The 15,048-nt window shown below is 34.7% G+C and overlaps 3 protein-coding genes and 1 long non-coding RNA gene across 5 annotated transcripts; 3 read left to right on the forward strand and 1 right to left on the reverse strand.

The window, feature by feature from the left end:
- The first annotated feature begins 3 nt into the window (after window positions 1-3).
- Window positions 4-3,436, forward strand: LOC120630568 (nucleolar protein 11). The gene is made up of 4 exons (XM_039899828.1): window positions 4-233; window positions 383-547; window positions 1,565-1,940; window positions 2,359-3,436. Exons 1-4 carry the CDS (start codon window positions 102-104, stop codon window positions 3,420-3,422), a joined length of 1,737 nt encoding a protein of 578 aa, XP_039755762.1. The 5' UTR covers window positions 4-101; the 3' UTR covers window positions 3,423-3,436.
- Window positions 3,437-4,153: 717 nt separating this feature from the next.
- On the reverse strand, window positions 4,154-5,752 carry LOC120630673 (RNA-binding region-containing protein 3-like). The gene has a single exon (XM_039899943.1). It carries the CDS (start codon window positions 5,502-5,504, stop codon window positions 4,212-4,214), a length of 1,293 nt encoding a protein of 430 aa, XP_039755877.1. The 5' UTR covers window positions 5,505-5,752; the 3' UTR covers window positions 4,154-4,211.
- Window positions 5,753-8,130: 2,378 nt separating this feature from the next.
- LOC120630745 lies at window positions 8,131-11,265 on the forward strand. 2 transcript variants are annotated; one of them, XR_005659034.1, is made up of 3 exons: window positions 8,131-8,598; window positions 8,928-9,232; window positions 9,952-11,265. It is a non-coding gene; the product is annotated as an uncharacterized LOC120630745 (long non-coding RNA). The 2 variants fall into 2 exon arrangements; XR_005659033.1 differs by having other exon boundaries at window positions 8,131-8,401.
- A 507-nt stretch (window positions 11,266-11,772) lies between these two features.
- Window positions 11,773-14,882, forward strand: LOC120630697 (chitobiosyldiphosphodolichol beta-mannosyltransferase). Its single transcript, XM_039899981.1, has 4 exons — window positions 11,773-12,439; window positions 12,610-12,875; window positions 13,767-14,052; window positions 14,561-14,882. The coding sequence occupies exons 1-4, from the start codon at window positions 11,889-11,891 to the stop codon at window positions 14,769-14,771; spliced, it is 1,314 nt and encodes a 437-aa protein (XP_039755915.1). The 5' UTR covers window positions 11,773-11,888; the 3' UTR covers window positions 14,772-14,882.
- The last annotated feature ends 166 nt before the right edge of the window (window positions 14,883-15,048 follow it).

Here is a 15,048-nt window from a genome sequence, read left to right on the forward strand (position 1 = left end):
AAGACAGTGTATACATTATATATATTATTAACAAATGGGCATGTTCACCACGCTTGTTTGTGATTTTTTTTTCTATAAATGATATAATCTAACACACGACAATGGCGAAACTACATAATTACTATGTACTGTGTCCGCTAATTGATCAAAACAGTTTCTTAGGAGTGGCACGAGACCGGGACGATGAAAATGTTATTGTTACTTTAGGCCGCAATGTCGTCAACAAATATCGAGTAATAAGTTTTTATGTTTATAAAAGTAATGTGATGAAGCTTAAAAAAATTTTTCGTGTAATATAACTGTCCCAATAATACGTCTGTCAACCATGCAACACCGTCCGAGAATAACGATTGAAAACTGTTTATTTTATTGAGGTTATTAGCTTTCAGATCAGAAACAAATAGGGGGCTGGACATCGAAGGATCATCTGACCTCAGCAGTAATATTTGACAAGGAACAAGATGCGTATGTTGGAGTATTCAACAGGAATACCATTAAAACATGGAAAGATGACTCTTGCAGTCTGGATAAGAGTAAAAAGTTTAAGGTAATAAAATAAAACGATTAATGGCCGATTGGCGCAGTGGGCAATAACCCTCTGAGCCCAAGGCTGTGGGTTCAATTCCCACGGTTGTGGAAATGTTTGTGTGATGAACATTAATGTTTTTTAGTGTTGGGGTGTTTATCTGTATATTATATACGTTGACCTGTGCAGGGTTTTTATTCCAACACCTTGGGATCCCAACTTCCATCAGTTCTCAGAGCTATGTGCCCTGCCTGCTATTTCCATAGCTTGCTGAGTGACTGAGCCTTCTTATGAGGCCCATAGTTAATGACCATGTTTCCAATCCGTAAGTCATCACTGGCAACACACACTGTTTAGTTAACAAACAGTATAGTTTAGCTATGGTATCCAACTTGGATTCAGTAGGCATCATCCAATTGCTCCAAGCACTTTATCAGCAATAGAGCTGTTGTTATTATTATTATTATAGAATAGACTAAATAGCTTTCGCTGATGGGTCTATATCATTTCTTGTGCTCTTGGTCTTTTTGATGTTTGTACAGTCTATACTTAAACTGATTCAGTGATATTGCAGTCACTACATCTTCAGGCAAGGCATTTCACATATGCATAGAGTTATACAAATGTGGCCTTGCCTGTGTGCCTCACTGAATCAGTTTAAGAATAGACTGGATAATGAGCACAGGAAATGATATAGACGTGATATCAACGAAAGCTGTTTAGTCTATTATATAATAATAATAAAGCATCGACCAACATCTTAAGAAGCTTTCGCTTGGTTGTTGGATCAAGGGTCGGATACAGAAGGCAGTAGTCCTTAAAACAGCGCGTATTGATAGGTTTCCTTGCTTGGGCATTCAAAAGCCCAGCAAGCGGAGGGTGGATGCTTTTTTTTATAAATTTTTAATTTATTTTTAAGCATTGTTAAGAATAAAAAATAAAAAAAAAAATTAAAATCATTAAATTATAGAAAATAATAATAATAAACCAATTGTGTAATTTGCAATGTTGCAATTATGTAATTAATAATTTTCGCAGTTCTCAGTTAACATCATGAAGCTTATACCAAGAGAGGATGAACCATCAGTCATAGTATTTGAAAATGGCAACTGTGCCTCTCTACCCTATGCACTAGACAATAGAAAAACATATGAAAATAAACTACTTGTAAAAGACTCTGAAACTATAGTAGAGATAGCATGTTATAAGGTACAAAAAACAGACTACATTTGCTATGTTATTAAAAGGAATAAGAATTTGTATGAAATAATAACATGCCCAATAAGAGAAGAGCTAGGTGATATGGAGATATCAAAAATAAATAGGGTTAAAGTAGTTAGAGCCGATTCTAAAGAAGCCCATATTGTTGGAAAATTTATTAGTGCAGATGAGAATCCTGCCATTTATTTTATGTGTAAGTAAATTTTTACATACCATAAACCTAGTATCTAAGTCTGCAGTATATAGACATCTCAGTTTTAAAATTGGTAAAACTTATTCAATTTTTTTTTTTGCAATCTTCATAGAAATACTTTTAAGAGCTCCAATAGTGCATTGTGATGTCAAAGTATCAATACTCAGTCGTTTTTAATCTATTTTAAATGAAATTCCACATTGCTTCATGCAAATGCAGGTGTCGCTGGGGTAGAGCTCTTAAAAGTTGTGATCTAGAGTAATTCATTCAAACATGTAAAAGGAGCAGCCACAAAAACAATATATGCAGAAGTAATTTTGTTATCACAGCATGAAATATTTATTTCTTGTGTAGTTAAAGATTCTGCCTGTCTTTACATTACATAATAAAGGTAGTACTGATATTTTTTTAATTCCAGGGAGTGATACTACAATTACAGAATATGACTTAATTAAAAAAACATGGAAAACTATTGGTACTGTACCATGGATATCTACTATTACAAGTGTATCCATTGCTTGGATGGGCAAAGATCACCTCATCTTATTTGGGAGCAATACTGATCAAGATGGAGCCATCATTGTGGCCTACAACATCATTTTAGGTGTTGGGTCCTGCAGATACCCAATGAAAATGTACTCTGAAAATGCCAAGCTCTATTGTTTTAATGGTAGAATCATTCTTGAAGCATCAAATCATATTGGCATGTTGCCATACGTTTTAGAGATCAATAGAAATCTATCAAGTCTTCTAGGGTCCCATGAAATAAAACAAAATAACCATACAGAAATTGCGAACTGGGACACACCAGTAGATCCCTTATTCAATTATCCCAAGGAGGTGAAAAGTCTACTAAAACTTGGATTAACAGAGAGGAGTATGTGTGCACAAGTCATTGGAAAGTTGGTGGAGGAAGATGATATTAATAATATTAATCAAGTTATAAGAAAATTTGTAGATGTTCCAGAGTCTGTGTTGGTTATCTTGCTTAATTATGCTATAAAGAATATAAATCCAGCTAGCATTGATATTACAAATCATGAAGAATTTGTGAAATTTTGTAAAAATGACAGTAAAAGTTTTACTTTACTTCAGTATCTCTTTGAGATTGTATTCAGTGATGCAATGTTGATACCATATTTAAGGAATGGGCTATCACTTGATAGTGCATTGTTTTTATTGAATTACATATCTTATTTACTTGTTGATTCAGATATAAAGATTGATTCACACTATGAAAGTAAACTGTTTGATTGGTGTACACTACTGATGGACTCTTTTTACCAACAGTACTTGTTGACTAAAGATGAGAAAGTCTCTGATGTTTTAAATAATGTGCAAAATGTTGTTGGAAACCTTATAGATCAGTTAACTGTAATTGATAGCACTTTACCCATGTTACATAAAATTGTATCAGGGACATATTCTGATCCAAATGATAGAGAAACATTGCCATATACAATTGAGATGATAAATATATAATTTTTTCTTTATGATACCTAGTTTTTATTGAGCTGAACTACCTACTACCTAAGATTAATCCTAAATGTAATTTAGGATTCATGTAATAAACATCAATGAAAATAGTTTTGGTGCATTTTATTTTGTCCGCAGACTTCAAGTCGGAAATGAATTTACCTAAAAACTGGTATATTTTTAGGTATTTCCAGTATGCTGGCAACATAAGCTACCACTATAACAAGCAATTCATTAAACATTATATTAATTTCTGGTTGGATGGAAGAGATTAAGATGCAGTGATAATATGTATATGTATTGCTTTTCATATTTAACTGTAATTTTGTGTGGTATACAATAATTATTCATCATCAATAGAAATATGATGGTAAGCAACATGAGGTAACCTTGAAATATTTCAGAAACTGTCTTGTAGTAGTAGTAGTAGAGCTTTTTGTGACAGAGCTCAACAAGGGAAGTACTGTCGCCGTGCTTATTTCTGCTGCCAAGCAGCATTGGTGCAATGTGCTGTTTCCTGGTCTAAAGGGCATGGTTGCCATTGTAATTACAAATTGATGGACACAGGGTGGCATGTTGCAGGATGTGCTCCTTGTGAAGTGTTGCTCTTTTTATAGGCAATGGTTTTCCGGTTACCATCAGGTAAGGTATCCACTTGGTCCGTTAATTATTTATTACTATAACAACAAAAATAAAAATGAAACAATTGTGACATGAATAAATACAAAACTACAGAATCTTGCAATCACAGCAGTTGTATCTGGTCCAACAAAGACAATCAAGTAAAAGAGTGTATCATTCAATAGTTTTTTTATTAGATGCCCTAGCAAATTGTACAACCATTGGTTTTTCTTTTAGTAAATATCCATTTGTTTCATTCAAAGCATTCTCTGCTATCCTTACCGAGGGGAATGTAACAAAGCCTTGCCCTTTCATTCTTCCTTCTTGCATCACTCTCACATCAAAGCCTATTTGCTCATCTTCAGGTATGTGTTCCACATAACGTTTGTATATTCTTTTTACATCTTGTTCGGTAACGGTTTTAGCTAAATTTTTAATGTACAACCTCATGGATGACTCTCCAGGGTGATAATTTTTGAAGACAGGCAGAACTTTCATATCTCTATAAGAAATTCTATTCTTTAACAATTCCTTTCTAGTAATTGTTGGTTGGTCAGGTTCTGATGATGTGACTACATCCTCTGCAGGTTGATCTTCTTTCTGGAACTTTCCGAGTTCACCGATAACTTCAGGCTCTTCAGATTTCTTAGCTAGTGCATCCTGTGATACAAATAAAGATATTTTTTTTGACTCTACAATAATTGGAGTCCCTTCAAATACTTCTTTTTGGTCTATAACAATATGAGGTTTTTTTGTTTTAGGTATTGTTGCTGCAGAGAGCACTGCTGCAGGTCGCTTTCTAGTTTTTGGTAAAGTCTGTTTTCTCTTTGTGACTGAGGGTAAAGGTTGTTTCTGCTTTTCACTGGTTTCATCACTTGATATTTCAGATTCAGGCTCACTCGGGGGAAGAATAGGTATTTCGTCAAAAAAATACTCTCGAAATGTCTCTTTAAAAAAATCTAATGCGGTACTGTTCTCACTAAATGGATTATCGAGTGACATCTTATTCATCAAATGTAAGGTTTGAATATAAAAAGGTTTGTGTGTAAATAATGCGCGAATGATGTTAATAACTGTTTTAGAAGTTACTTTAGGATATTCATATTTAATATGTGTTGGTGGCGGCTGGTAAAAGTCTACTGATGGATTCCATGCATTAAGGGCACGTAAAAATTCTTTTATTAGGTTTGTAGTTAATGAATTGATGTCCTCTTTGTGTTTAGTTTGTTCTACTGGTACTTTTTCGAAAGAATATTCTACAACCAACCGTCTGTTGGCTATTTCTAGTTGGTGAAGACGTGACAATGAAGATTTAGCCTTTTCTAGAGTAGAAAAGGAAGCAAACACATAGTCACGTTTCTTCGTAGTTTCCCAAACTTGCTCAGCTCCAAAATGTTTTAATAATTGTTGTTTGTCCTCAGAAGACAACATAGATGGTAAATGTTTGATTATTAGCACTTTAGACATGTTTCGTGATTAAATCTGGCAGAACTTAAGTCACAATTTGATTTTCTGGAAAATATCATAATAGAACAAAAAAAAATTTGATATTTCGAAAAGTAGAAATGGAATTTTATGTAGAAGAAAAACACAACAGTAAATAATCACAATAATTCACATTCCATATTCGACTGCTTTTTTAAATTTGCTTAATGGCTTTGGGTTCCAATGGAGTGTAAAAGCAGACCACTACGTGTTGTATGTATTCTATGATTAAACTTCTTCTTCTTTTTGGTTTATTGGTTCTGCGCGCTGAGCGATTGAACCATAGTCAATTGCTTATTCTGTGGTCAAGTGTTGTTCTTATTTATAATTTTTTTTTTAAACGAGGAAACTTTTTACATTGAAAAAAAAACTAAGTTTTTTATAAAAAGGAAACGGAATTTCGAAAAGAATTAATAGGATCAGGAAAGGATTAAATAGTATAATAATATGGATTTAATAATAATATAATTTAATAATATGAAATACTTAAACTAGCTACTTATTTACAACTTAATATCATACAATAGGATAAATGAGGAAAAAAGTTTATATATACATGGTTCATTAATGGACAAGAGGATGTCAACGGAAGTAGGAAGTGGGATGTTTAACTTAATAAGACCCTGGTAAAATGAATCCCGGTTATATTTTGAGCATGATAAGAATATGTGGTTCAGGTCCCCCACCTCACCACATTCGCACAAATCACTATCCACAATTCCAAATTTCGCCAGTTGCACAGGAGAACAAACGTGGCCCAAACGCATACGCGTCAAGATACATGTCACTCTCCTGCTCAACTTTAAACCCGAGAACCATGGCTTTGACGGAATAGAGTTTTGAATCCTAGCGAAAGATTTATCCTTTGACTGGCTAGAAATCGACCAAGCCATTTTCCAAGATTCCTGAAGGGAATGTTTTGGCAGTGCACATAAATCATAGGCATAGTTACAATAGTCTGCAATATCTCCGCATGATATAGCCTCATTGGCAAGCTGGTCAGCACGTTCATTTCCAGAAATTCCAGTGTGACCTGGTACCCAGGAAAACACCACTGTATAGCCTTTTTCATTACAAGTAAGCAGGAGGTTTCTAATTTTTAAAATAACATGGCTTATCTGGGCAGACTTAAATGGAAATCTAGATAAAGCTTGCAGAGCACTCATAGAGTCGGTAAATATGATAGATTCCTTAAGTTTGGCAAGAAGAATATATTCAACAGATTTTAACAAACCAAAGCATTCTCCAGTAAAAACTGATGATTCCGGTGGAAGTTTTATTTTCTGGACAATATTATATTGAACATGAAAAACTCCAACTCCAACCGGGCCATCCGGTGAATGCTTAGAAGCATCACTATACATATAATGAAAATCAGAAAATTTATTTTCTTTTAATATGTTTACATATTGAGGAGCTTCCAACTGGTTTCTTGGAATACCTGGATTAATTCTAACATCCGGAGAGATTATTAATGCATTATATTTAGAATAAAAAGTAGGATAGCAATATGTACTATAGATCGGCGCTTGTATGGAGCAAAACATTCGATAGCTTTTGATAAGACACGGGTCAGATTTATGTGACCAGTACGAACAAGTATATATAAATTCTAAGAGGAGTTGAAGTTTATCACGTAAAGGATGCTGTGAAAATTGCATAGCTTTAAAAAGATATCTATCAGCTAGAAATGGTCGTCTTAAACATAGAGGGGGTTCAACGCCCTCTATTTGCATAGCATTGATAGGAGTAGATTTCATAGCACCAAGGATGATCCTTAGCGCTTTTGCCTGCACGCTATCTAATTTCCTAAGAGCAACGGCACTACAGGGCTCTAGAATAAAAGTGGCGTAATCTAATAAGCTACGAATAAGGGCATTATAAATAAGACGCAAGGAAAAAGAATGAGCACCCCACCAGACACCGGTTAGACACCTGATCATATTTAAGTTTTTTTCACACTTAGCTACAATATAGTTACAGTGAGGGACTCCAGTAAGTCTGGAGTCTAAAATAACGCCCAAGAATTTCGCTTCAGACTTTACAGGGATAGGATTATCCCTATAAAGGACGTTGAAATCGGGATAGATTCTCCGTCTAGAAAATAGAACAACAGTGCTTTTATTAACAGACAATTCCAGTCCGTGGACATCTAACCAGTAATTTAGCTTTTTAAGAGTTGTAGTTAAACAGTTACTAGAATTTTCAATACACTTATCCGACTTGTATAAGAGTAGATCATCAGCATATTGCAAAATATTTACATCAGAGTTTAATGATTTTTCTAAATCATATGTATAAATATTATACAGTAATGGACTGAGGACGGACCCCTGGGGTAAACCTCTCCATGCCAGCCTAAAAAGTTGAATACCGTTATGTAGGTCTAATTTAATACACCTCTCAGAAAGCATATTGATAATAAATGTAATTAATAATTGTGGTACATGGAGGTCATGAAGTTTTCTATGCATTACTGAGATCAGCACATTATCATACGCTGAGCTGATATCAAGAAAGGCCGCAAGAACCGACTCATTACTCGAGAAAGCTAGCCGAATATCCGAAACCAAAATACTAATATTGTCTATGGTACTACGGCCTTTTCTGAATCCCAGCTGATTAGCTGTCAAAATATTATTATTTTCAATGAAAAATTCTAACCTGTTTTTAACAAGATGCTCAGCTATTTTAGCGAGAACAGAGGATAGGGCTATTGGGCGAAAATAAGAAACATCAGAGGCTGGTTTGTTTGGTTTTAATATGGGAATTATAGCTTGGGTTTTCCAAGAAGAAGGAATATTACCAGACAACACAATGGCATTAATAATACTCAAATAGTAGTTCAAGGAAGCGACACTGCTGTTTATTAAGAAAGAGTAAGTAATGCCGTCTTCGCCTGGGGATGAATCTTTTACATAAGATAAAACCCCTTCTAGTTCAGACAAAGAAAAGGGAGCATTGAGGTCTGTATAACTACAAGCTTTAGAGGAAAAAGTACAACACTGGACATTATTAAAGTCAGGAACTGATGGAGGAGCCAACTTATCCATAAATTGGTCGGCTAGCTCAATAGGTAATGCACCAGATGGAGATTCATAGAAAGCTGATTTAAACCTTCTAATATTTCTCCAAACTACCGATGGACAAATATCAGGACTTATGGACTCGCAAAATCGTTTCCAACCCTCAAATTTCTTCTTTTTGAGGAGCTTACGAGTTGTAGAAACTGTTTGAGAATAATTTTCAAAATTATCCGTAGTCATCATGGAACAATATTTTTTCTCAGCCTCTTTCATTACCACCTTTAACCGTAGGAAGGCTAGATATTTTTGAATCAACATAATGTTTAAATGTAGTCCAGTCATCTGGCAGCTTATGTTTTAATTTAGAACTGTATTGTAGGTTAGAAGGAGGGCAAGAGATAGGTAAAGTAAGAACAAGTGGTAAGTGATCACTGCCATAAGAATGATCAAGTACACTCCAGGATATCAGAGAGGCCATACTTGGAGAAAAGAGATAGGTCAGGAGCACTAAGGCATTCACCAGGACCAGTACGTCGAGTTGGAGTGCCATTGTTCAAAATACATATATTTTGAGAGTCTAAAATATCTGCCATCAAATCACCATAATAATTAGAACTAGTACTACCCCATGACTGATTTTGACAATTGAAATCCCCAAGTACTAAAAATGGACTAGGTAAAGTAGTAAGTAAATGACTAAACTCATTATATAAGGTATAAGAAGGGTGAGGAATATAAACAGAAATAATACAAATTTTATTTACAATCACAGCAATGGCATTAATGCCATCACTGAGGGGAGGGAGTGAAAAAATTTTATAGGAGAAAGCTTTGGCAATGAGTATGGCCACTCCACCATATCCATCAAGCCTATCATTTCTCACAGTAACAAAACCAGAGATCCTGAAAGAGAACTCTGGTTTTAACCATGTCTCAGAGAGACACATAGCCATAGGCTTATATTTATTTAGCAAGTAAAGAATATCAGTTTTTTTGCTTATGGCACTCCTACAGTTCCACTGAAGGATTTTGAGGTCCATAATTAAAGATTTGGTTTAGAGCTGTCAATAAAGAATTTGCGACGTTGGACGGTGAAGAGATAGTATTAGAAGTGTTATTTAAACTAGAATTAGAGAGTAATTTTATAAGTTCCAAAATTAATTCTGCAATGGATTGTTGTGGGATTGTATTTGATGATCTCTGTTTTAAGACATAACCATCAGGCATCTGAGAATTAGCATTATTGTAATCACTTTCAATCGATTGATGCATGGAACGGTCATATCCTCCAGTTTGTTTTGGAGGTACACGACGTTGAACAAACACAGTTTTTTTATGAGAACTGTTTGGTGCTGATGGTACATATGAATTGAAGTTTGATGAAGGATGATTTTCATTTTCAGATTGTGGAGGAGAGGTAGCAGCTACATCAGCATAAGACTTTGATGTAGAAGGGGGATGGACTTTAGCCACCTCTGCATATGATATGCAGCTCTGGGCCATTGAAATTTTGATTTTCTGCTGTCTAGAAAATTCTGGACACAACTTACTAGTCGTAAAGTGGCGACCTGTGCAATGAAGACAACGAGCATTATCAGAGACAACGGCACAAGTGTCTGAGGGGTGTTCATCCCCACATTTAAAGCAACGGGGCTTGGATCTGCATTGAATTTTAGTGTGGCCAAATTTGCAACAATTGTAGCACTGGATGGTTGGGAAAATATATAATTCAACAGGGAGTGCTGTATAACACATGTAAACCCTTTTTGGTAAAATTTGACCATCAAACGTCAATACAACCATGTTTGTATTTGAAAATGAAGCTGTACCATCATAATTTTTCTTTTAATACGTCTTACCTTTATGATTTTACCACATCCTATAGGAACATTGATATTTTCCTGGATATCTTCTTCCGTCCAGTCTTGGGGCACACCTTTCACTATACCCACTCGTGTAACAGTAAAGCTAGGAATGAAAACTTTGTAAGAGAGGCCCACTATCAATGAGCTCTCTGTAAACAAGTTGGCATCCTCATAATTGGAAAAAGCCATGGACAATCTATTTCTGCCTATGCGTTTTAAACTGCCATTAACAATATTATTTATTTTATATTTTTTCAAATCTTTGCCAAACTGTATTGGATGCAAAGTTATTGGATCATTTGGGGATGAGGTGATTCTTTGTATGTGGACAGTGAAAGGGCCGGAATCTGTGCTAACATACTTTCTAGGTAGTGGTTGTGAGAGACCCGAGGTAGTGGGTTGAGTCATGTTGGCACCAGTATTGACCGGTGGGGCATGGCTTTTAGGAGGTAACATATTTTTGTTCTCATCTTTAATATCATCTAAAACAATTGGAATAATTTTTCGTCAGAGTCTTCGCACTGACATGCTTGGGCATACAATTTTCCATCCTTACTCTTTCGTTTTTTACAGTTGCAATGACGACACCTTTTTCGCGGTTTCGTGCGTTTACGTTGTGAAGCAGGAACAAAGCCATCCTCAGTGTCCATTGACGAATCATCAATGACTATGTTATATCCTACAGGAGGACCAGGGCCAGGCCCCGGACCTCCGGGGTCGTCCGGGGGATCGACCCCCATATAAAGAAAAAAAACTTACCAACTCTCAATAATTAATACATACACTAATAATAACACAAAATAATAAAATAAATATCTAGAAACAATTTACTAAATACTCTTAAACACTAAATTCCTTATCTGATCCACTTTTTTCAATAATTAAAAATTAAAATCTAAAAACCACGTCCGCCAAATTCGAAGTTTCCCGCGCTTTTTCTATGATTAAACTTTCCTACGTTTTACCTTTTTATTTTGTGTTTACGCTGTTTGTTCTCTGTAGTCGTATTTGCCCGGTAGGGATGTGACATTGTACATAAAAAAACGTTTTTCAATGAATCGGTTTTTCTTCTTACCCAGAAAAATCGATTAAACGAAACAACTAGTGAATTTTTGATCAAATGAATCTTCTGAACTGTTTCATAAGCACAGAAGGAATGCCATCATAGATGCATAGATAGCGTTAATGTAATATTATGGAGATATTATTCAATGGCAGTTAGCGTTCCAGGTTCTGGGCTAAAAAAGCAAACTTAATATCGGGGGGTTGAAGATGAAAAATCAGTCATAATTGATTGAATGATTATAAAAAAAAAACAATTATTAATCGATTCGAAATCGAATTTTTTCACATCCCTAATTTGCCGTAAAATAAATACGTCAAACAAGTACTCGCTACAAGTTCAAAAGTTTGTTTTTATTTTTAAGATTTCTCAACTTTAGTATAGAACATGATTATTTAGCTAATTAACTACCATGTCGGATCCACCACCTAAGAAACCTGTGAAAGTGGTAGTTTTGGGAGATATAGGCAGAAGTCCACGCATGCAATACCATGCACTTTCTCTTGCCGGTGCGGGGCATAGCGTCAATCTTATCGGTTACGTGGAAACAAAACCACTTTCCGAAATAGAGCAGAACCCGCTAATAACTGTAACGAAACTTCACCCCTTGAAAGTCGAAAGCTACCCGAAAATTTTACGGTACATCTTAAAAGCGATATGGCAGTCTATAAGTTTATTATTAACGTTATTCGTTACGGGGAAATGTAGCTATATACTCTGCCAGAATCCCCCCGCGATCCCTACATTGCCGGTGTGCCGATTTTACTGTCTAGTCACACGAACAAAGTTAATAATTGACTGGCATAATTATGCCTGCTCTATCATGGCGCTTTCTCTAAGTTCTAATCACCCACTCTTAAAAATATCTACTTACATAGAAAAGGGCTTTGGCCAGTCGTCTGATAATAATTTATGTGTGACATATGCAATGAAGAGGGATTTATTGGAAAATTGGAATATAATGTTAGTATGTATGCATTAAATTAAATGAAAAGAAATAGCGTTTTATTAAAATAATTCTCTCACAGGCTCAGGTGAAATGCTTATATCTCACCTTACCTAAGGCAGATTGAGTTGCTCCATTAATGTACTGATTTAAGAAGGAGGTAAATAAAGTAATTGTTATGTTTCAGAGCTACAGTCTTATATGATAGGCCTCCGAAAATATTCCACCCAATCACATTGCAAGAAAAACATGACTGGTTTATCAAAATAGGGCAGCAGTATGAAGAATTTAGATGTTCAGAGCATGAATGTGGGGATTCAAATACTATGACTGCATTTACTAAAGTAATAGAGAATACTGTGAGAGTGAGATATGATAGGCCAGGCCTTCTATTTAGCAGCACCAGCTGGACTCCAGATGAAGACTTCAGTATATTGATGGAGGCATTACAAGGTGATACTTCATCATATAAACTCATTTTATAGCACACTACAGGTCACAGGTCTCCTCCCACAATTAGAAAGGGTTACTTAGTTCAAATTATAAAATTGAAATTGTAACCAATAATATAATTTGATCTAACCTATGGTATTTAAGAATAGCTCTTTATTTAGGTAAATTGTGTTGTTGATTGTAAATTATCAACAGAAGCAACTACCTACAATAAAATTTCCCAGGCTGGGTTATAAATTGTTTGTGACTTTCAAAAAATGCTATTTCTGTTTACTTAAAGTTAAGTGACATTTTAATAGTTTTGAAACCACAGGAGCAGTGAAAGGATTCTAAGCTTAAGGTCTCTGTTTATTGGATTAGGACTTAAAATCATTTGAAATAAGTTGATATTTTCTCTCACCTATGCTGTGTGGTTTACAATATATTTGTCTAGCATATAAATCTAAATACACTATATGTGGCATAGCTATTGCTAAACCATTAAGACTGAACTAAACTAGCACCAAAGTTGGTTTCTGTAGGTAAGTTTTAACCTTTAAGTGCAGTTTGGAATTTGTTGGTCCATCTTGTTTGACGGCCGACTGGCGCAGTGGGCAGCGACCCTGCTTTCTGAGTACAAGGCCGTGGGTTCGATTCCCACAACTGGAAAATGTTTGTGTGATGAGCATAAGTGTTTTTCAGTGTCTGGGTGTTTATATGTATTTTCTAAGTATTTATTTATATATAATTCCTAAAAATATTCATCAGTCATCTTAGTACCCATAACACAAGCTACGCTTACTTTGGGGCTAGGTGGCGATGTGTGTATTGTCTTAGTATATTTATTTATTTAGTATATTTATCTTTCTTCCAAGACTATTATTATAAAACTACTTGATGTATCTTTTTCAGTCTATGAAAGAACATACAACTTATCAAAAAAACTGCCAAAACTTATTTGTGTGATAACTGGCAAGGGACCTATGAAAGAACATTTTAAAAAACAAATTGCTTCACGCAACTGGGAGCATGTGAGTGTGGTGACTCCATGGCTTGAGGCTGCCGACTATCCCACTATGGTGGCCAGTGCAGACCTTGGGGTCTGTTTACACACAAGCTCCTCTGGTTTAGATCTTCCTATGAAGGTTGTTGACATGTTTGGAGCAGGGTTACCTGTTCTGGCTTGTGATTTTAATTGGTAAGTATTGTTTTATATGAAGATAAACTAGATATTATGAAAATTAAGTTTAATTTTACTCCACAAACAGCAGGAGAATCTGTATATTGTTATATTCATTTGATTTATAATTTCTTCAATCCGTATACTCCACACCAAACAGATCCTCGGCAATGTACCCTCTACGCACGTTTTGCTCCGAAACCAGAGCATCCTCAGATGTTGACTTTACAATGAATAATTGTTAAGATAGACTTTTATTTTTCTTTTATTTTAATTTTGTTAAGATAGGTATACTTTTTAATAAAAAACATAAAAATAGTGTTTGCCAAGAAAGCAAGTTCTCTTTTAAATGAAGAGCTAGTAATAGAAGAGATAATAAATATTTGGTTTAGATTTGATGTATGTCAAGAAAAACAATAATTATTCTCCTTAATTATGAAACCTTTTCAAAATTGTAATGAAGCTTTTGACTAGTGAGCCTTTTATTAAAAATTGTATATAAAGAAATTTATTATTTTTATTACAGCCTTGATGAACTAGTGCAACATGGCGAAAATGGCTATGTATTTAAAACAAGTGATGAGTTATCAAAGCAAATAGTATCTTGGTTTGAAGAGTTTCCTAATAATACCAAGCAAAATGAAATAGTAGAAAATATAAAAGACAAACTAATACAGTTCCAGGAAAATAGATGGGAAGACAATTGGAATTTGAGAGCTAAAAAGTTTTTTGAGTAATTTTATAGGAATTGAGTTAGATAGCAATTTATTAGGTGAATATGTGATACATTGCAATATTTTGTTTATTATAGAGAATTTATGAAGAATATATTAATATTTACAAATATACCTAGTTGTATATTTTATTGTTATGTTGGCCTGACATTTTTACACAAATATCAAACTATCCTTCAACTTTAGTCATTGCCATTACATCTGTTAAGATTCTAAGACTAATTATTATTTATGCAAATTGAGTTGTACAGAAATCTATAGCAGAACAAACTAGCCATAA

This window comes from Pararge aegeria, chromosome 16 (assembly GCF_905163445.1).
Source record: "Pararge aegeria chromosome 16, ilParAegt1.1, whole genome shotgun sequence".
Classification (NCBI taxonomy): domain Eukaryota; kingdom Metazoa; phylum Arthropoda; class Insecta; order Lepidoptera; family Nymphalidae; genus Pararge; species Pararge aegeria.

What these genes read in the sequence shown, in the direction of transcription:
- LOC120630568 (XM_039899828.1), top strand. Translation starts at nt 102, where the DNA reads ATGGCGAAACTACATAATTACTATGTACTGTGTCCGCTAATTGATCAA. An exon ending in ATGTCGTCAACAAATATCGA is followed by an intron (nt 234 to 382) that starts GTAATAAGTTTT and finishes TGAGGTTATTAG; the next exon opens with CTTTCAGATCAGAAACAAAT. An exon ending in TCCTGCCATTTATTTTATGT is followed by an intron (nt 1,941 to 2,358) that starts GTAAGTAAATTT and finishes TTTTAATTCCAG; the next exon opens with GGAGTGATACTACAATTACA.
- LOC120630673 (XM_039899943.1), bottom strand. Translation starts at nt 5,504, where the DNA reads ATGTCTAAAGTGCTAATAATCAAACATTTACCATCTATGTTGTCTTCT.
- LOC120630697 (XM_039899981.1), top strand. Translation starts at nt 11,889, where the DNA reads ATGTCGGATCCACCACCTAAGAAACCTGTGAAAGTGGTAGTTTTGGGA. An exon ending in TTGGAAAATTGGAATATAAT is followed by an intron (nt 12,440 to 12,609) that starts GTTAGTATGTAT and finishes GTTATGTTTCAG; the next exon opens with AGCTACAGTCTTATATGATA. An exon ending in ATTGATGGAGGCATTACAAG is followed by an intron (nt 12,876 to 13,766) that starts GTGATACTTCAT and finishes TATCTTTTTCAG; the next exon opens with TCTATGAAAGAACATACAAC.